Source organism: Camelus ferus, chromosome 22, assembly GCF_009834535.1.
Source record: "Camelus ferus isolate YT-003-E chromosome 22, BCGSAC_Cfer_1.0, whole genome shotgun sequence".
In the NCBI taxonomy this organism is placed as follows: Eukaryota; Metazoa; Chordata; class Mammalia; order Artiodactyla; family Camelidae; genus Camelus; species Camelus ferus.
The window spans coordinates 26,054,423-26,074,544 of NC_045717.1; the positions used below are offsets into that span (position 1 = coordinate 26,054,423).

General features: G+C 58.1%; 1 protein-coding gene across 1 annotated transcript; it reads left to right on the forward strand.

Moving 5' to 3' along the window:
* The first annotated feature begins 12 nt into the window (after positions 1–12).
* MOB3A (MOB kinase activator 3A) lies at positions 13–15,852 on the forward strand. Its single transcript, XM_032466064.1, has 4 exons — positions 13–168; positions 9,281–9,788; positions 12,946–13,148; positions 14,476–15,852. Exons 2-4 carry the CDS (start codon positions 9,368–9,370, stop codon positions 14,503–14,505), a joined length of 654 nt encoding a protein of 217 aa, XP_032321955.1. The 5' UTR covers positions 13–168; positions 9,281–9,367; the 3' UTR covers positions 14,506–15,852.
* Positions 15,853–20,122: the final 4,270 nt, after the last annotated feature.

Consider the following 20,122-nt stretch of genomic DNA (forward strand, 5'->3'; position numbering starts at 1 on the left):
TCCGCTTCCGGGGAGGCCTCGGCCGGGAGCGGAAGCAGGTCCGGCGGGGGGGCGGGGCGGTCGCGCGCAGCGCTCGGCGAGGCGGGGCTGGCCGGCGGGCCGGGCACAGATCCGTGGACGCTGGGCGGCGGCGAGCGTAGGCCTGGCCCTTCCAACGGCGGGCGGCAGGTGGGTCCCTCCGCGGGACGAACGCGGGCGGCGGGAGGCCGGGGCGCTCAGGAGGGGAGGAGAAGGAGCTGTGGCGGCCCTGGGTCGAACTGGTGGTTACAGATGTCACTTTAGGGTCACCCCCTCTCGCCGTGTCGCTAACCGGGACCCCACCTCCTGGTTTGGATGGAAAGTCCACAGGATTTTAGGGTCCACGCCCACCGGACCCCAGCCCTTTGAAAGCAGGGCCCTTGCTTCTTGGTCCCCAGAGTCCCTGAGCAGTGGGCAGGGGCTGGGCGGGAGGCGTTGGCGTGTCCGCACTGCCCGCTGGGTGACTTCACGGCTGCATCTCCGCACTGGAGAGGGTCACAAAGCGCAGAATAAATTGCCAGGGATGCTCCCACCCAGAGCCACCGCTCATTTGTGGGTGAGGGTCCTCCAGTCTTTATTCACTTGTGCTCTTTGCCCCTTGCATCTTTCTTTTTAAACCATTTTTTAGAGACTCGGTTGATTTGCAGTGAGCTGCATGCATTCAGAGCGCACTGTTGGATGACATTTCGGCATAGGATACAGAAGCACCTCACATATTTCACACCCAACCGCCTGCCTGCACTTTGTGATTTTGGACTTGTTCTGTTACATTTCTTCTACATTCTCCCTCCACCCAGCAGAAAGTTCAGAGTCTCCTATGAGGCCACTTTACAGACTCAGCGCTGAGCGATACCAAGAATCCTGCCCTGGCCCATGTCAGGACGGGCCACTGCAGTCCCCCCACCAAAGTCCTGAGCGCCCATCCGCCCCCCCTTCCCCACCCCAAGTTTTAGTCTGTCAGTGACTGTTGTACTGATTACAGACTGAAGCTAGTGGAAGTCCTGGCTGCTCCACCCCTGCCCACACCCCAGGGCACCGTTTTTCTCCTCCCTTCCGGAGGCTCCCTTGTTCACCACGAAACTGGAACCTGCTCTCCCCTTCCCAGGGTCCAAATCCAGCACCCACCTCAAACAGCACCCATCCCATTGCTTCGTCCTCCATCAGGTGGGTTTTCCCCCTTTTAAAACCTTCCAGAGCTGAGTGGTCCAGTGCAGCAGCCCCTGGCCTCGCGTGCTAGGGAGTGCCTGAAAAGTGGTCCAAACCGGGATGTGCCATCCGTGTAAAATCCGCACCAGTCTCCAGAGACTCGGTGTGTGTGGGGTGAGGGGACAAAATATTTCTTTAATATTGTCTATATTTGTTATGGTGTTAAAATGATATTTTGGCGCTCTTGGGTTAAACTGTTAGCAATGTTAAAGCCACCTGTTTCTTTTCATTTTTTTTACTTTCCAACATGGCTACCAAAAAGAAGTTACACACATGGTGTACGTTACACTTCAGTGCCTTCCGCGGCATTTAGTCTTTGGGCAAATAGATGTCCCACTCCTGCTCTCTTAGCGTTCGTCATTTTCTGCTTCCTGTCTGTGGCTTTAGCTATTTCTTAAATGGGGTGAGCAACTCAAAGGATTTAGCCAAGGGCTTGGTGTGTTGTAATTGGTGAATTCGTGTCAGCTGTAGTTTTTCTCTCAACAGACTGAATTTTTTGAGAGCAATTTCATGCTCACGGTATAACCGAGCAGGGGGCACAGGGACTTCCCGTCTAACCCCTGCCCCCACGTGTGCGCCGCCTCCCACGTTACCAGCACCCCCGCCTGAGCGGGCGTCTGTGACAGGGGTGAGCCCACACTGTCACATCGCTGTCAGCCAGCGTCCGTGTGCGTTAGGGTCCCTCTGGGTGCCGTGCGTTCTCTGGGCCTGGACAACTGTATACGGACGTGTATCCGTCATTTCATCACACGGAGTAGTCTCACTTCCCCAGAAACCCCCGGGCTCCACCTGTCCAGCTCTCCCTCACAAACCCCCCACCCCCGCAACCACCGGCCCTTTTGCTGGCCCCATAGCTCTGCTCCGACCTTTCCAGAGCGTCCCAGCGTTGGAAGCACAGCGTTGCCCTCTCAGAAAGGCTTTTCCCACTTCCCCTTGGTGACGCGCCTTTACGGTTCCTTGTGTCTTTCCGTGGCTTGGTGGTTTACTTTTTACTTCAGTCTCCCTGAAGGACAGACTGTCTTTCTCATCTTTAAACTCTCGAGCGTGGTGTTCGCACACCAGGCGCCCCAAATAGCTGCGACAAGTGGAGTTCTAAGTTCGCCTCTCTCAGCAAAAGCAGAAGTGGTTATTTTAGTCCCTGAGGGGGTTCGCGGAAGTGCTGTTTCAGTTCCAGGACTTTTTAGATGATTCGTATTCCTAACAAGTTTAAGGTGGTCTGTTTCATGTGTGATGACGTTCCAGAGCCAGCCAAGTTCATGGAAAAGTCAGCCATTAACTATCATCCCATCCCAGGAGCTTCTCTCCCTTCCCCGGGGCTTCTCGAAACGGAAGTTTAACAAAAATTCCCCAAGCAGCCGACCTGGAACTTGGGTTTTTACTCTGGGAAATTTTGGACATGCCCCAGCTGGTGAGCCCTGTTCCTGACTTCCTGGAATTTCGAGGTTGAGATTGCTTAAGCCAGAGAGGTGAATCCAACTTCAGGAACTGGGTGCTGGGAGGGAAGTGGTCGTTCCTGCAGCTCCTTAGTCCCAAATGAGACGCCTGGGGCCAGTCATCCTCTGTGGGGGGCCATTCTGTGTACTGTGGGGTGTGGCGCAGCTTCCCTGGCCCCCCCAATGCCAGGAGAACCCCTAGTCGTGACAACCACAAATGCCCCCCAGACGTGGCCCCTGGGGCAGAGTCGCCCCCGTTGAGACCCAAGGCTGTAGCGGAGCGAGGCTGGGGCTCTTCTCAGCGCCTGGAGAGACTGCGATGCTTGATGGACGGCGCTCCGAGCAGGGACGCCCTCCCCGCAGACTGGGGTCAGTGCGAGTGCCGACGACCCTGATGTTAAAAGGAAGCTTGGACAGCCAGCAAGTGGGGGTGCATATGGGGTGCCGCTTCTCTTGTCTTCCCCTCGGTGACACGCAGGACGCTGGTCAGCGCAGAGCCGCAGCTCTTACAGCCTTGGGCCGAGTCCTCAGGAGGAAGAGTTACGACTCCTGCGGGGGGACACACCACCCATGACCTCCCCCTGTTTCTCCCCTTCTGGTCTCCCCGAGGCCCCGTTTTGTTGAGCACTAAATCCGTGCTGGTCCGCACGGGGAACTGAGACGGAGGGAGGGGTTGGAGGAGAACCGGCAGCGCTGGCCGGGGCACACCCAGCACCCCTCTCTCCGTCTCAGTGGAGACAGCCAGATTCAGAACCCCAGCCCCTCTCGCTTGCTGTGGGCTCTGCGCTCCCGGAGGCCCTGCTGGGGGGTCCTTGCCGCCGCTCTCCCAGCCTGTGGCGCGGCCGGCCAGAGTGGTCCTTCCTTGACCTGGAGACACGTCCCCGGCCTCTGCCTCTGTCAGATGGCTGTCTCCCTGTGTCATGTCCTCATCTCCCTCTTCTTGTAGGGACAGCAGCCGTGGCTTAGCGCCCACCCTCCTCCAGTGTGACCTCGTCTTAATTGCATCTGCAACGACCCCGTTTCTCAGCAGGGTTCCCTCACAGGGATCGAGGGTTAAGACTTGAACATGTCTTTCTGGGGGACGTGACTCAGCCCATAAAAGGGGGGTAGGAGGTGACTGCTGACGGGCACGGCATTTCTTGTGGGGCGAGGAGGATGTCCTGGAATTAGAGAGTGGTGACGGTTACACACTCTGATCTGACTAAAACCCGTTGGACTGTGTGCTTTGAAAGGATGGAATCTATCGTATGTGAGTTGTGTCTCAGTTGGTTTTTGTTTTTAAAAAAAACATCATCAGGAAGGCTGGGACACACAGAACCCCTCCAGAGCACCTTGGTCTTCGTGTGTGTCCTGCAGGGCGGCGGGCTGCCTCCCCACCCAGGGAGCCGTTGCAGTGTATAAAAATAAACATTTAGATGTTGAGAGACAGCCGTGGGGCACAACCACCTCTAACAGGACAGATCCTGGGCCTCGAGCATCTTCCAGCCAGACACTCAGGCTGCCAGGCCAGGGGCCCAGGTTTACATGCCGATCGATCCGGAACATGTAGGACCGACCTCGGAGGTTGGGGCCTGTCCCCAGACAGTAAGTGTCGCAGCCCAGGCAGGATGTGGAGGCACCGGAAGGAAGTGGCGACTGGGCCAAGGTGCGGCGTGCCCCCCCCCCAAGGCAGTTGCTTACAGGAACTGTGTTTTGTTTTCAGAAAAAGAAGGGAGGGTGGGTGTGTGCTGGGGCAGGGGAGCTTTGTCATCTGAACTTTGGCCACTCTGGGAGTTTCGAAGTGTCACACACATCTCATCTCCAGGAAGAACCTAGGGGAGGGAGCCCTTCGCGCTGGATTCCAAGAAGCCTGTCCTGGTTTTCCCCAGCGCCGTCCTTGGGGGCTTTCTAGGAAGAGCCAGGAGAAAGGAGCCCCAGAGACGGTACCTGGGGCAGCGTGGGGGCGTCTCCCGGTGCCTTGGCCTCCTGCATGCTTCTCAGGAAAAGGCGCTTTCTGGCGGCCGGCCACCTCTCCACCATGGGAGTGTATTTCTAATAGAAAGCTGTTTGCTTTTGATGGGAACTCTGCCCATCCAGGAAGTGTTTCAGAAAATCATTGCTTCCACTTAAAAAAAAAAAAATCTACTTTCTGAGGCGAAAGAAAGGCAGGCAGGAACCTTACAGGCCCCTTCCACCGCACCGCCCCATCTTCCAGAACGATCTTGGCGTGGCGCTGGTGCAGGGCATGAAGGGCTGTAGGCAGACGTGGTCAGCAGGCCCGTGGAGCCCCCACCCTCTCCTGTCGGGCAGGGCACATGTCCATAGGTGACGTCGTCGGGGATTAAACCCCCAAAACTGTCCCTGGAGAGGCCCCAAAAGAACCAGGAGGCAGCAGCTGGTCCCTGGCGGGCGGGCTGCGTTTCTCTGTGCGGTGTGATTTCTCAGGGGCTGGCAGGCCAGCTGCAGGGCGGGTGAGGAGCCCGGATGGGCGGGCCACACAGAAGCGGCTCCGGGGGCTTTGCTTGCAGCTCCGCCCCGCTCTGTCTTCTCCTTGCCAAATTCAGGCCGCGCTCCGCTCCTGCGGAAGGGCGTGCAGGGCCGAAGTAAGTCGCACAGGAGACATCGCCTTCCCTGGCACCAGCAGGTGGCAGGCGCTGGAAGGGGCGACTCTCGTCTCTAGCAGGACCAGTGCCCGGGGTGGCCTGAGAGATGCTCAGCTTGCAGGTGAATCACCTGGGCAGGTTCAGGGCCCCTTGGGCCGCAGGGTCCCCGCCTGGCGCGTCCGGCTCACATGCCCTCGGCACAGAGGGTCGGGGCGGGTTCAGGGTCCCTTTAATTAGTGCCTCCTGGTGGGGGTCTAAGGCTGAGCCTGTCGGGTCTTTCCATGTCAGGAGAGAAGCCAGCAGGTGGCAAGTTTCTGGCTGTACCCCATTCTCAGAGGGACCCCGTTCCTGCTGTCCAGGCCCTGGGCACCTGGGGCTGTGCCCACCCTACAGAAACAGGGAGAGTGGGAGCTGGAAGCACCCACACCAGCTCTGCAGGCATGCAGAGGGGCCTGTGAGGGAGCAGTCCAAGCCCGGGGGGGGTACCTGGCCCTGGCTTTGGGGTCAGACGGGTGGAAGCCTGAATAGTGGAGGGCGGGGGCCGTGGGGGCAGGTGGCCCGGCACAAGGGGCGAGGCTTCACCTGTCTGGCCGGAGTGTGAACTACAGCTCCTCCTGCCACCAGCTGTGTGGCTTAACTCTGACTTACCGATCACTAACTAGTTAGTACTGAGTCAAGCTCTTCTAACTCAGTGGTTCTCACCTGGGGTGGTTCTGCCCTCAGGAGACAGCTGTGGTTTTCAGGACTCAGGGGGCACCAGGGAGCCTGCCTCACACACACGCCAGTGCCCAGGACTGGCCCTGATGTCAGCAGTGCTGAGTCTGGGCCTCAGTCTTCCCATCTGTAAAGTGGGGGGCTCTGTTTTGCTCCGAGCTTTGCTCTGAGTGCCTCACTGACACTTAGGTTTCACATGCAAGGAGTCATACACTATGTGTCCTTCTGTGTCTGCTTCTTTCGCTGAGCATCGTGCTCTCTGTTGGAGCGAGCGTCAGTGCGTCTCTCCTTTTCGCGGCTGAGTGATGTCCCAGTGTGTGGATCAGTTCACCTGCTGATGGGCGTTTGGGTGTCTCTACCTTTTGGCTATTGTGAGTCAGCTGCTGGGCATGTGTGTGTACAGGTTTTTGTGGGGACATGTGTTCTTACTTCTCTCAGGTGGGCTTTGAGGGGTGCACTGCTGGGTGAGACAGTAACTCGGTGTTTCTGTAACCAGCAGACTGTTGTCCACAGCGCTGCCCCAGCTTATGTCCCCACCAGCAGTGCAGGAGGGCTCCGACCGCCCCGTGTCCTCACCAGCACCGCGATTCTCCTTTTGGCTAGCAGCCACCCTCGTGTAGGGGGTCCTTCCCCTCTTCACTGGGTCTCCTCCCACCCCCGGCTCCGTCCCCAGATGCTCAGCTTCTGTGACTGGCGAGTTCCCGCTGCCCTGAGCTGACCTTCCAGCACTCTGTCCAGTGGGGCCCAGAAGTGTGAAGGAGCTTCGCCTGCAGTCGCGGAGGCCTGGGGGCTCCAGGCCCGCGCGTGGGCAGGGCCTGAGCGACCCAGCTCAGTCAGCTGTGAGGTCTCCAGCCTGGCGCCCACCTGGGCTGTCTGCCTGGCCTCTGTCTGAGCTTCCTGCAGCTGCTGTAATAAGTCACCAGAGACTGTGGCCCAGGGGCACACAGATTGGTTAGCTCTCATGGTGCTGGAGGTCACGAGTCTGACCTGGGCTCAGTCCAGAGTTGGGCGGGGCTGGCCCCTCCGGAGGCTCCAGGGAGAAGCGGCTCCTGCCTCTTCCGGCTTCTAGAGGCGCCGCATCCCTGGCTCGCGGCCCGCCCTCCATCCTCACCGCCAGCAGGGCAGCGTCCCGTCTCTCTCTGACTCTGACCTCCCGCCTCCCTCTGATGAGGACTCTGTGAGGACACAGGGCCCCCAGGAAATCCAGGGTCACCCCCATCCCAGGGGCCTTAACCCAGTCCCACCTTCAGGATTCCCTCTGCCCCATGAGGTGACGTAGTCCTCAGGTCCCGGGACCAGGGCAGGGTGTCTCTGGGGCCGTCACTCTGCCGGCCAGGTCCTCCGCCCTGACCAGGGCAGGGAGGCTTCCATGCCGGATACTGCTGAGCCCTCTCAGGGAGGGGGTCGCTCCGCCCTCAACGCCCCTTCAGCCCCGCAGGGAGTCGCTCTAGAGGCTCAGCTCCAGTGCCATCCCCCTTCAGGCTGGAGCAAACTCTTGTTTTAAATTCTCCTAAGTCAGCTTCTGCATTGCTGCCCGGGCTCTGACGCCCCGGGCAGTGTCCCCTGGGCTAGAACATGGGTCCCAGCACTTCGCAGTATCTGTCTGTTTCTGGAATTAAGCCAAAGGCTTTCGGAAGGCAGCGCGTCCAGCCAGACTGCTTCCTGGAACCAGTTCCCGTCTGACCCCGGCGACGGCCGAGGCCCCCCTTGATCCCAGTTCTAGAGGCGTCTGCCTGAAGGCAGAGCTGGGAGCCCTGGGCCTCTGGGAGACACTCTTCTTTCCCGCCCCACAAGGTGTGGAAGGACTGGGCTGGAGGAGACACCAGGCTCCAGGATGTGGCGGTGGTGACTCAGCCCTTGCACTGGTGCCGCCCTCCACTCCCGGTCCCTCCGCCTGGGTCCCCAGTCCCGTGCGCTGCCGGGATGACCAGACTCGCCAGCCTCGGGCCCCGCCTGCCTGGAACTGCTTCTCTGTCACCGAGGTCGACCTGGCGCTGACATCCATTCTCTGGGGGTGAGGGGTCTCTGCAGAAGGACATGAGGCCCACTGCAGACATGGGGCATCCCGAACAGGGGTTTAGTATCAGGTAGTGGGTAAGCGGGTGCTTACTAAACCAGGGGGCCTGGCCCTGGGTGGGCAGAGGCGTCTGCTTCCACTTCCCCTCCGAGCTGACTTTCCCTTCTGCAGCCGCTCCTGGAGGAGCTCCCGGGAGCCCCACCCCCACCCCCGCTCTGTCCCAGCCATGTCCACCCCCTCGGGAAGGCACATCCACCCAGGCCACAGACGGAGAGCAAGGGGCGGCGGGCTAGTCACAGCCGTGGTGGTGACAGGGCTGGCGCCATGACTGGTCCCGAGTGTGAGCCTCTCCCCACCAAACAGGGGAGACTGGGCGCGGGGAGGAGCTGGGGAGGAGCTTGGGGGGGTCATGCAGTCACAGCAGGGGCAGCCCCCACGCCAGGGCCTTGTCCCCAGAGACGGGTGTCACAAGACTGGACCAGCTCGTGGAAGAGTCTTCACTTAGTGGTCCACTGGGGTGACCATCTAGTGTCCCCCGGAATTCATAACCACCATCAGAAATGGAGTCTTTGCAGATGTCAGAATGGTAGGATGAGATCTCACTGGGTTACAGTGGGCCCCGAACCAGTGATGAGATTCGGACAGGAGACACAGGGAGGAACAGATAAAACAGGAATGTATTCCCTCCCAGCTCTGGAGGCCAGAAGCCCGAAATCCGGCTGCTTCCTCCTGAGGCTCTGAGGGGGCACCCGTCGCTGGCCTCTCTCCAGGCTTTACCAGTGCCAGCAGTCCTCGGTGTCCCTCGGCTTGTAGAGTCATCACCCCGTCCCTGAGTCTGTCATCACACAGCCTCCCCATGTCTGTCTGCTCTCACAGGGACACTCGTCATTGGATCTCAGGCCCCCCGGATAATTTCGGACGAGGGCATCCCAGGATCCTTAACTCAGTCGCGTCTGCAAAGACGCTTTCTCCTGATGGGGTCCCGCTCCTGGGTCCCAGGGAGGTGGACGTCTCTTTGTAGAGGCCACCACTTAACCTGCTGGGGTCAGCCTCGGCCCAAGTGCGGGTCTCCGCGCGCTCTCTCTTGCTTTACAGGAAGCCCCCGGGCGGGGAGGGGATGCCACCAGCTCTGAGTTGTGGGGGGCCCAGCTCAGCGTCTGCTCTAAGGCAGGCAGACGTGCCCGGGGCAGTCTGCATCCTTTTGGTGAAACTCAAAACCACACGTCCAGGGAGCGTCCCCAGTCCACCCACTGGTGCTTCCAGAACAGGGTTCAGGGGACAGGCGATGAGTCTTCCTCTGTGTATTCCAGGTCTGGGGCAACCGTCCTGTCTCAAGCGTCCCACCTGGCCGTCCCTGCAGAGGCCTGCCTGGAGGCCGCCTGTAGAGTGTGGGCAAGATGTCCAACCCCTTCCTCAAGCAAGTCTTCAACAAGGACAAGACCTTCCGGCCCAAGCGCAAGTTCGAGCCAGGCACCCAGCGCTTCGAGCTGCACAAGAAGGCGCAGGCATCGCTGAATGCGGGGCTGGACCTGAAGCTGGCCGTGCAGCTGCCGGCCGGTGAGGAGCTCAACGACTGGGTGGCCGTGCACGTGGTGGACTTCTTCAACCGCGTCAACCTCATCTACGGCACCATCAGCGACGGCTGCACCGAGCGCTCCTGCCCCATCATGTCGGGCGGCCCCAAGTACGAGTACCGCTGGCAGGACGAGCACCGCTTCCGCCGGCCCACGGCGCTGTCGGCCCCCCGGTACATGGACCTGCTCATGGACTGGATCGAGCTGCAGATCAACGACGAGGGGGTCTTCCCCACCAGCGTCGGTGAGTCGGTGGGCAGGCGGGCACCACGCGCTCCTCTGGCTTTTTAGTAACAGCTTTATCAGGATAGAATCCACCCACCCTGGAAGCCGCCCCCTGAAAGTGCACAGTTCGGTGGCATTTTAGTACGTTCACAGCCTTGTGCACCTGTCAGCTCTAATTCCGTCCCCCCGAAAGCACCCCCTCCCCAGCCCCTGGCAGCCAGGAGCCCCTCTGTGTGTCTGCGGACTGGCCTGTTCTGGACGTCCCACGTCCATGGAGTCACACGCTGTGTGTCCTTCTGTGTCTGCTTCTCTCCCTGAGCTCGTGATCTCAGGGTCCGTCCCCGTGGGAGCGGGTGTCAGGGCTGCTCTCCTTTTCGTGGCTGAGTGATGCTCCCGTGTGTGGAGGGACCACGTTTGGCTTCAAGTTAAGGGTCTTGAGATGGGGAGATTATTCTGGATTATCTGGGTGAGCCCTAAATGGCATCGCAGGGGCCCTGCGGGAGGCAGACACACAGCAGGATGGAAGGCGGTGAGACAGTGGAGGACGGGGTCCTGAGCCCAGAGAAGGCAGGAGAGGGATTCTCCCTGGAGCCTCCGGAGGAGCCACCCCCACACCTCCGCTTGGGCCTGGGGTGCCCTGGGGGCTCTTGGCCTCTGGAACTGTGGGAGAATTCACGCGTTGTCCTGAGCTACTGAGTAGTGGTAACTTGTCACAGCGGCCCCGGGAGGCTCAGCAGATGCTGTTCCCATGTCACCAGGTCGTCACAGTGTCCTAGCAAGTTGGCCCTTGGCCGCAGGCAGGCTCTGTGCCTGGCAGAGTTTCTCAGCACCCCCGCCCCCGCCCAAACCCCACTCTCTGTACAGTGAACAGGGCTGGATCTGGTGGGGGGGCTTGCAGGGACCCACTTGGGAAAAGGCCATCCCAAAATAGATTCCTGGGCAGTCCCCATCAGGTTCGGGGTCTGAGTCTGCACGTGCTCCCTGTTGTTCTGACTCACAGCCTTGCTGGGACCCCCTAAACCCTAGCCCCAGCTCCTGAGGGGCCCACATCCGGGAATTCGGGCCCCGAGTGCCTCTAGTCAGCTCCTTGCTCCCAGAAGGCGAATTCCAGGCATCTTACCAAAGAGGCCACCACAACAAGGAGACGAGTGAGTTTGGTGGTCGTTACCCAGCTGCCCAGCGAGGGTCAGGCTCTGGTGCACAAACACATCATGGGTTCTGGGGCTGCTCCCGCCTTCCCTGGGGCCCGCCTGGCCCAGGCTGCACCTTCTAGCCCTGTCCGTAGACCTCAGGGCCAGCTACACTGGAAGCTCTTCAGGGCCCTTCGGCCTGTTATGACCCCCGGCCCGGCAAGCGGACTGAAATGCTTCTTTGCTCATCTGTGGTGCTTCTCAGGACCAGAGCCTGCCACGCACCCCTCAAGGTTAGACTTGTGGCCAGGCAAAGAAAGGGCGGGGTCCACAGCCTTCCCCGTGGAGGGCCCGGTCGTAGGTCTTTCTGGTTTCGCAGCCCAGGTGGTCCGTGTGGGCTACCCGGTCTGCATGTAGCCTGAGAGCCACCCTAGATGATAGATAAACAGACAAGTGTGCGTGAGGAGTAGGCCTGCATTCCAGTAAAACTTTATTTACAGAAGCAGGCAGTGGGCGGGACTCATGACCCCATGTGAGAGCATGGTTGCAAGTGTGGGCAGTGCAGTTCTGGAAGATTCGTTTCTAGGCCCTTCTACAGGGCTGCTGCCCCACCTACCCCCAGGGTGGGATGTCTCCTGGCACCCCCTGCAGGAGAGAGGAGCAGGGGATGGGGTGCCAGCCACGTCAGGCCCAGGACCCGGCAAAGCTGGAGCCGACCCGTGCGCTCCGTCGCCTTCCTTGCCGCTGAGCGCTCTGTGCGCCCCTGAATTTGTGGCTGTTAGACGGCTTTCCCTTATGGGGGTCCCCCGCCCTGGAGGCGATGTCCCACCATGTGGTTTTCAAAGGTCTTCACTGACAGCATGTGCGCCTCAGACACCCGTGAACGTGGTGTCTCGAGGGTCAGGCATTCCTCCCGAGGGATCTTGGGAGAAAACCCAGAGGCCTCGCTGATGCTGACCGCACCTTCTGCGCGTAGACCCCCAGGAGCCGCTGGGCCATGTTGCCTGGAACAGACGTTCACAGGGGCTTCGGGACAACAGAATATAAGTCCCATCATTGCTCAGGCCGGGAGGGGTCGCCTGGCCTGGGGCACCTGGCGCAGCAGGACGGAAGCCGGGTAGACGCCTGGTGGTGGGGAGCTTCTCTTTCCCGCTTGCCTTCCGCCCCGGCGCGCCGGCAGCCTTTCCGCGCGGGCTCGTCTCCCATCCCGGACTGGGTGCGGGCTGTCCCCAGTCCCACCGCAGACACAGCGTGGGAGCCTCCCCACTCGCCCACCTCCAGGCACTTGCCTGGATGTCTCTGGAGCCTTTCCTCGCCGACCTCAGGGCCGGGAGACGCAGCGCCGTCCAGGGGCTGGCGGTTCCGTCTTCCAGGAGCGCGTGTCCGGCGCACCGTGCCTGTCCCCGCGGTGCTGGCGGCTCCACGCGTCCTACCCCTGGGCCCAGGCCCCCTGCCCGGTTGCACTGGGCAGACGGAGTGAGCACGAGGCGTCTGTCCTGTGGGAGGAGAGGACGTGGGTGGGGGCCGGCCCCCTCAGGGCCGCTGGGTCTGCGAGTCCTACGGGGTGTGTGTGTTGTGCTGTGACTTTAAAAATAGAAAGAAAATATTAAGTTCAGTCTTAGGAGGAGTTACAGTCTACTGTATACAGGCAGTTAAGTTCAGATTTAAGTGGTAACAGTGAAACACGTTTACAGGGAGAGGTATGAATACATTAAGTGAAAAATACCAAATGTCAAAAAACGTTTTGTCTGAGTTGTCCCGTTCTACACAGAAAATACACGTAGCTAGGAACAGACGCACAGAAGCCTGTGGGCTCACCCAGGCCGAGCGGGCGGCGGGTCCCCGCTGGCTGGGCGCTCTGGCTCTGAGCTGGCGCCGGCAAGGCCGGGGGTGCGTCCCGTGAGGGCCGGCCCCGCGGCCGGGCTTTACCAGTGAGCATCCCTGGTCGCGCCCCGGGAGCTGTGGGGGGAGCAGCCGGCGGCGGGGAGGGCCGGCGGGCCCCCGCTGAGCCGCCCTGCCGCCCCCCACCCCCGTCCGCCCGCCCAGGCACGCCGTTCCCCAGGAACTTCCTGCAGGTGGTGAGGAAGATCCTGTCCCGGCTCTTCCGCGTGTTCGTGCACGTCTACATCCACCACTTCGACCGCATCGCGCAGCTCGGCTCCGAGGCCCACGTCAACACCTGCTACAAGCACTTCTACTACTTTGTCACCGAGTTTGGCCTCATCGACACCAAGGAGCTGGAGCCGCTGGTGAGCCGGGTTCCTCCTGTCCCCACCCCTGTTGGGGGCGCCCCCAGTGACACCAGACCCCGGTCCTGGGGGGCTCCTGCCTGCAGCTGCCCCCGCTTTCCCTGGAGCCCCCACCCCCACCGCCACACCCTCCTGCCATGCCCACTCTCGCACGGGAGGCTTTTCTGTTTTAATTTTTAAAAATTGTGTGTGTGGGAGGAGGTAAGGAGATTTATTTATTTTCAGAGGAGGCACTGGGGATTGAACCCAGGACCTCATGCATGCTAAGCACATGTTCTGCCATTTGAGCTATTCCCTACCCGCTCTGGTTTTAATTGAGGTAAAATTTACATAATGTAGAATCAGTCGTTGTGAGGTGAACAATTCAGTGGTGTTCAGACCATTCACAGACTGTGCAGCCACCACCTCTGATAAGTTCCAGAACCTTCCATCCCCCAGAAGCAGCCCCACCCCAATTAGCTGTCACCCTAGCCCCTGCAATCACTAATCTGATCTGTCTCGGGGGATTTGCTGCTTTGGCCACTGTTGACCCCACCCTGGAGATGGGATGGTTCAGGTCACCTGGGCTGTGACGTGGAGCCGGGCTGTGCCACGGCGGTCCCCAGTGGCTTTGAGCAGGACCTGCGAGTCACAGGACACAGGTGGCTGCTCTCCTAGTGCCCACCAGCTGCAGCCACTGTTCACCAGGGTGGAGAACACCCCCCAGGGTGATTATAGGGGTGTGGGAGCACCTCCGTGCCCCTCTCTGGGCATCTCCCCAGGTCGGAAGTGCTGGAACGACCCAGGGCCCGCCGGGACCAGGGAGACTGAGATCCGAACTCTGCGTCCCCCTTCAGAAACTTCTCAAAACATCTTCGTGTAACTGTTTCACTTTTGTGTGTTCCCTCACAGGCCCTGCCTATCAGTTAGCGAGTTTCCAGAGTTAAAGTTTGAGTGCACATGCCAAGTGGGGAAGGGGTTTTATGCTGGGGTCAAGGAATGTTCTGGAACGAGATAGAAGCGGGGGTTGGGCGCAGCTGCAGAGTGGGTGCCGCTTTACACGGCTCGCTTTGTGGGACTCTCAGCTCAGCAGGCACTACACGTGTTGTGCCCTCGCACTTGCTTTCTTCACCTCGGTGGCATACCCCTCTTCTCCCCCCTTGGCGCTCAGAGCCCTTCCTGGAGGCAGACCCCCCGCCCCGGCCTGCGGCGCAGCTGCTGGCCGTCCTGCTCTCTGTGAGGCCTCTGTTAAACGAGGCCTGTGGGCCCTTGAGACCGTGCCCCCCGGCCTCCCTCTTGCCTGTGGTTTCCTGATGTGGGTATCTGCTGTGCTGATTGTTCCTAACAGAAAGAAATGACCGCACGGATGTGCCACTGAGAGCCCGCGGCCCTGCTGTCACCAATGCCGCACCTGGGGGACACTCCGACTCTGGAGCTGTATCTCCGGAACCGGGACCCATGTGTTCTGATCCAGCGAGCTCTGCCGCTGGGGTTGTGTCCTTGCTTCAGTTCCAAGGTGGCAGCAGCTGTGGAGCCCCACGCCATGGCACCTGGCCTCCCTGAGCCTGTCTCTGCTGTCTCGGGGGAGGCTGAACTTGAACTCTGCGATTCTGTGCGTTGTGAGCAACCAGGAGAACCCACTTCGCTTGTAAACCACTTGCACCTGCCTCGAGGCTGGAGCTGCGGCCGGGCCTCCGGCCACCCACCTGGGGCCTGTCTCCTCAGCAGCCTGCTCGGTCTGGGGCCCTGGGGCCTGACCATCGAGGCTGGGATAGGTGATCCACGCCCTGGCCCCGAGTCCGGTTCCCAGCGGCCAGGCTCCGTCCTCCCCGCAGCCTCCCCAGCCCACTTCCATTCCCCGGTTCCTCCCAGAGGCTCAGCCCGTCTGCCTGCTTCTCGAGCCCACGCCCGCATCCCACGTCCCTGTGGCCCCTTCGTGTCCCGTGAAGGGTTGAATCCTTGGCTGCATTTACCACTGCCATGAGATGTTACAGGGGAGGGGAGCGTGTTTTACCTACAAACAGTGAGTGCCCCTCCCTGGAAAAATGTCCCCTTTGTGTCACAAACGACAGGATGACTCCATGGAACGCCTCTCCTCCAGGATTGGGACCTTTGAGTTTCACCGAATGTTTCGCTAGAACCGGCCTTTGCACATGCCCACCAACTTCACGCTGAAGCCCTCTGGGGTGCGGCACCCCTGTGGCTACAGGACCAAAACCCCACACCATCTCCCCGCAGAGCCTCGGGAGGTGGGACCGCACTGCGGTGGCCACAGAAGCCACGCCCAGCCCCGCCCCCCGCCCGCCCCCCGCCCCCCGCCAAAGGCATCCTGGGTGGCCTCTGCCTCAGGCCACACAGACTCTGAGTACCTCTGGGTGTCTGGGATGCTCACATTGAGGGGGTCACCGCCACCACCCAACACCAACACAGATCAAGTGCAATTAACGCGACCTGGGCCTCTGTCCCTTCAGAAGCCGCTGGAGTCCGGCTCTCGGAGGCCTTGGGAGGTGGCCCTGAAGGACTTCGGGAAACCGGCTGATCGGCTGATCGAATGTAGCTCCTTTTAAATGCAGAACCATGACCAAATGCCATAACCACTGTGCCCTCCAGGTCACCGGCCAGGTGGGGGAAGGAGGTGGGACGGGAGGACAGAGGGTCCCCTGCCCCCTCCCTCACCCCAGCGTGTTCCCACACGATCAGCAGAATAAACTGTACTGTCTCCTGACCTGCAGTTGCTGCTTATTTCTGTATTTCTGGCGGGAGGGCCTGGCATTGGGACATGTTGCCACCATTGTCACCAGGGTGCCCTCGTCCCCAGGGGCAAGGAAATCTTAGATGTCACCATGGTTGGTGGCCCGCCCAGTAGATAACCGTGCGTGCAGTGTGGGTGGGGCCAGAATTTCCTGGAGTGCAGGGCGGGACGACTAAGACAGGTGACTGGAGAACAGGTGGAGAGGCACCCACCTCCCTCCGCGCTCCAGCTGTGTCTCGTCTTGCCTTCAGCACTGAACACGCGTGATTCTGTCTGCCTCTTTGTTACATAAAAAAAGAAGTTTCCAGAAAACTTTGAACTGTGTGCAGAAGAACAGAATGAGAGGGAACAGACAGGGGTGGCTTCTGTCTCAGCCCTGTCCTCGCTGGCCTGCGACCTTGGTCTGTGATTACTTTACCTCAGAACTTTTTCTTACGTGTGAAAGATGGGATCAGTTACTCTCAGGGGCCCCTTTCAAACAGAAAACTTAACGGCGGAGCAGGAGGTCGGCCGTAGCCGGAAGGTCCTTTGCGAGGCTGGCTGGGGCCTGTGCCTGGCGGGTGGCCTCCAGCCCAGCGTGGAGCTTCCTGCCCCTAGAGGGCGCGCCGTCCCCGTCGGAGGGAGAGTATCTCCAGCATGAATTCTCTGTTACTTGGAAACACCTTCCAAAGAAGCCAGTTCCTTACCCTTTGATTTTGCAAATGCACCACAAAGATTTCCAGGACCAGTTTAAAATCCGAGGAGCTGTTACTGTTATTTGGAACAACAGCCCCTGAAGACGTCCACATCCTGATCCCAGGACCTGAGGACATGTTACCTCACCAGGCAGAGGGGACTCTGCAGGTGGGGTTAAGTTAAGGCCCCTGGGATGGGGGTGACCCTGGATTCCCCAGGGGGGCCCCGTGCCATCACAGGGTCCTCATCAGAGGGAGGCGGGAGGTCAGAGTCAGAGAGACGGGAAGATGCTGCCCTGCTGGCGGTGAGGATGGAGGGCGGGCCGCGAGCCAGGGATGTGGCGCCTCTAGAAGCTGGAAGAGGCAGGAGCCGGTTCTCCCTGGAGCCTCAGGAGGGACGAGCCCCGCCCACACCTGAATTGAGCTCCGTGAAACCCATTTTGGACTTGTGAGCTCCAGAACTTTAAGGGAATAAATGTGTATTATTTAAGTCACAGCGTTTGTGGTGACTTACTACAGCAGCCACAGGAAACTCATACACCCTTCAGAAGGAAATGTTTTGTACACAGAATGCCTGCGACCCGCTGACTTGGGCTGCCTGGAATGCAAGAATTAGGCAGGCCAACTTCTGAGCAACTCCTCCCTCCACGGGCCTGAGACTCGCTCATTCTCACAGGATGGTTCATCCCAAAACGTGTCCAACCAGAAGAGGTAAGGGGGGCAGGGGCTGGTGTCTGGAAGTCTGGCCTGGTGGTGGAAGGAAGCAGCTAGCTGGCTCGGTCAAAACCCGCTGGTCCTGGCCAACGTGGGAGGGGCTGCCCCTCAGGAATGACCGTGGACTTGCCTCATCCCAACAGGCCTGACAAAGAAGGGCAGGACAGCCTGGAGGCAGCCTCCGGGGGGCCCGTAAGAGATGTTCTTCCAGTAAGTCGACAACTACCAGCAGGACATCTGAGAAGATCCGAGCCCTCTGCGCTAGAGGTTTCCGGACTGGATGGAGCAGGCATGGTCCTAGACCCATGCTCTCCACTCCAGAGTCTGATAGCTGGTCCCCGTCTTGACCGCCCAACGCGAGGCGGGGAGTTGGCCCTGGGGGCACAGAGGGAGGGTTTGAAAACCTCAGATATGCTTGTCTCTCTGCTGAGATCATGCTTCGAGGGGTGTCCCCTAACGTAATGAAGCCCCGCCCGGTTGTTCATTGTTTCACAGCTACGATACGTATCCCTCCAGCTGAGTATTTATACACATCCTTAACTGTTGACGCAGGTGACCGCCAAGACTGGTGTCAGCATCAGAGGGAAATTACATTGCAGGGGGCTTCTGATGTGCTGTGTGTTGCCCTGCAGAAAGGGGAAACCAACTTACACTTCCATCAGCATGTCTCCTGGGGGGACGGTGCAGCTCAGTGGTAGAGCGCATGCTTAGCATACAGAAGGTCTGGGTTCAATCCCCAGTACCTCCTCTAAAACTAAATAAATAAACCTGATTATTTCCCCACACCAAAAAGAAAAAACCTGTTTCCTGGGTTTCCATCTTCCTCTCAGCCCTGGATATTGGTCCTTGAGTCATTTCTCAGCCTGACAGGGACCATCCTTATTATAAGTAAGTCCCTGTTGACCAGTTAGTTAAATTACCAACTCCTATCCTTTGTCCACTTCTCCCCTGGGAAGTGGTCCTTTCCTTACCAGCTTATAAACACCTTTTACGTGTCGGCTTGTAAATGTTTTTCACATACTTATCTATAAAAGCTTGCCTACATGTAATCTGTCATGTGTGTTACACAAATTTCTCCTGGTTTCTCGTTTGCCTTTAACTTGGTTTACGATCATTTTGGCATACTTTTCCCTTACTCTTGAACTTTCATATTTTTGGTCAGTCTTTCTACCCCTGCTGATGAGCTTAGAAACTTGGGCTGTGGAAGGCCTTTATGTAAGTATGAAAACCTCTGTTTTCTTCAGATTCTCCATTTTCTTTTTAAATGGAGATACTGGAGATTGAACCCAGGACCTCGTGCAAGCTAAGCAGACGCTCTACCACTGAGCTACACCTCTACACCCCCTTTTTCCTTTTTTTCCAATGTTAAACACTAGATAAACTAGAGAGTTCAATTTCCACCTGTGGTGTGAGGTAAGGCTCTACAGAAATTTGTCTTTTTTAAATAATCAGTGAATTGCCCCCTGCAGCCGTACAGCCCCTCTGCGCAGATCAGAAATGCTGCTTACTTACACAGGGGTCTGTTTCTGGCTTTTCTGGGAGTTTGCCTACCCCAGCCTCCAGTTTTAATGTACCTTCTAAAGTTAGAGTGATTTCAATACCTGGCAATATGAGTTTCTTATCTTAAAATATATATATATATATATATATATTCCTGACTATCCCGAGTATAATTGCAGACGAACTTCAGAGTTACTTTAGGTGCCCTCTTGAGTTTGGAACTGATTTCATAACTGGCTGCTTTTGTGAATTTGAGGTTGGCTCTCCTGCCGTTTCTCAATCGAGCGCCGTGTTTGCAGGCGACGTTAGTTGCATATAGTCATCTTGTATGGCCAGAATCGGTAGCTGCCATTCCACAGATGATGGTAACTGGCAAAACTAAGGTCGCGCAGTGAGTATACGTGCGTGGTTAGCTGCTGGTGAAATGTAAGCTAATACGCATCCTTTTAGATTAACTGGAGGGGCAAAGGCGGGGAGAGCAGCCGCTGCGGAAGGTGGAACATACAGAAAACAGCAGGGATGGACATTTTAAATTTTTAAATTTTTTTAAATTTTTAATTCTTTTTTGGGAGGAGGGGGAGGTAATATGGTTTATTTATTTGCATTTTTTATGGGGTGAATATTTTAAAGCATCACACAAGATTAGCTCACAGAAAACCAAGGCAGCAGTCCTGGGTAGGGCTTGGCTAAATGGAGTCCCTCCCTGGTTTTATGAAAAAGTTTTATTGGCACCCGGCCCTGCTGGCCCAGGTACAGACCATCTGCAGCCCCAGGTGGAGCAGAGCCAGCGGGACAGAGAAGCTGAAAACAGCCACTCTCGGGCCTCCAGAGGAAAAGTTGGCCAGCTCCTGACATGGAGGTTGATTCCCTTGTCCTGGTAAAATCTGAGGACTTCGCAGAGGAGTAGAACCACTGCCCTGACACCGTCTTCCCTCCACACACACTTAGACAGGGGTGGTGCTGGCCGAACTCCGCAGCTACTAACCCCTTGAGCCCTGCACTTTCAATGGGAGAATCTCATGGCATGTGACTTCTGTCCCAATAAAGCGCTTTTTAAAAAAGGCACAGCATGGTTCAGAGGGGATCAGGCAATCCAGTCATGAGAAAGCAGGCATTGCGATAACACACATGGGAAAGAGTGTACTTATTTTGATCATGTTCTCTTGATTAATTTATAGGGGACATCTATTATCTATAGGGAACATATATTAGAAAACTTGATGTGTGGAAATACATTAAATGAGATATAAATTTCAGAAAACATGTTGAAATGATTTAATAAACATTTAAAGTTACTTCTCTTGCCAGCTAAGAAAATACATTAATATACTGATACATTAATATATGTTTATTTA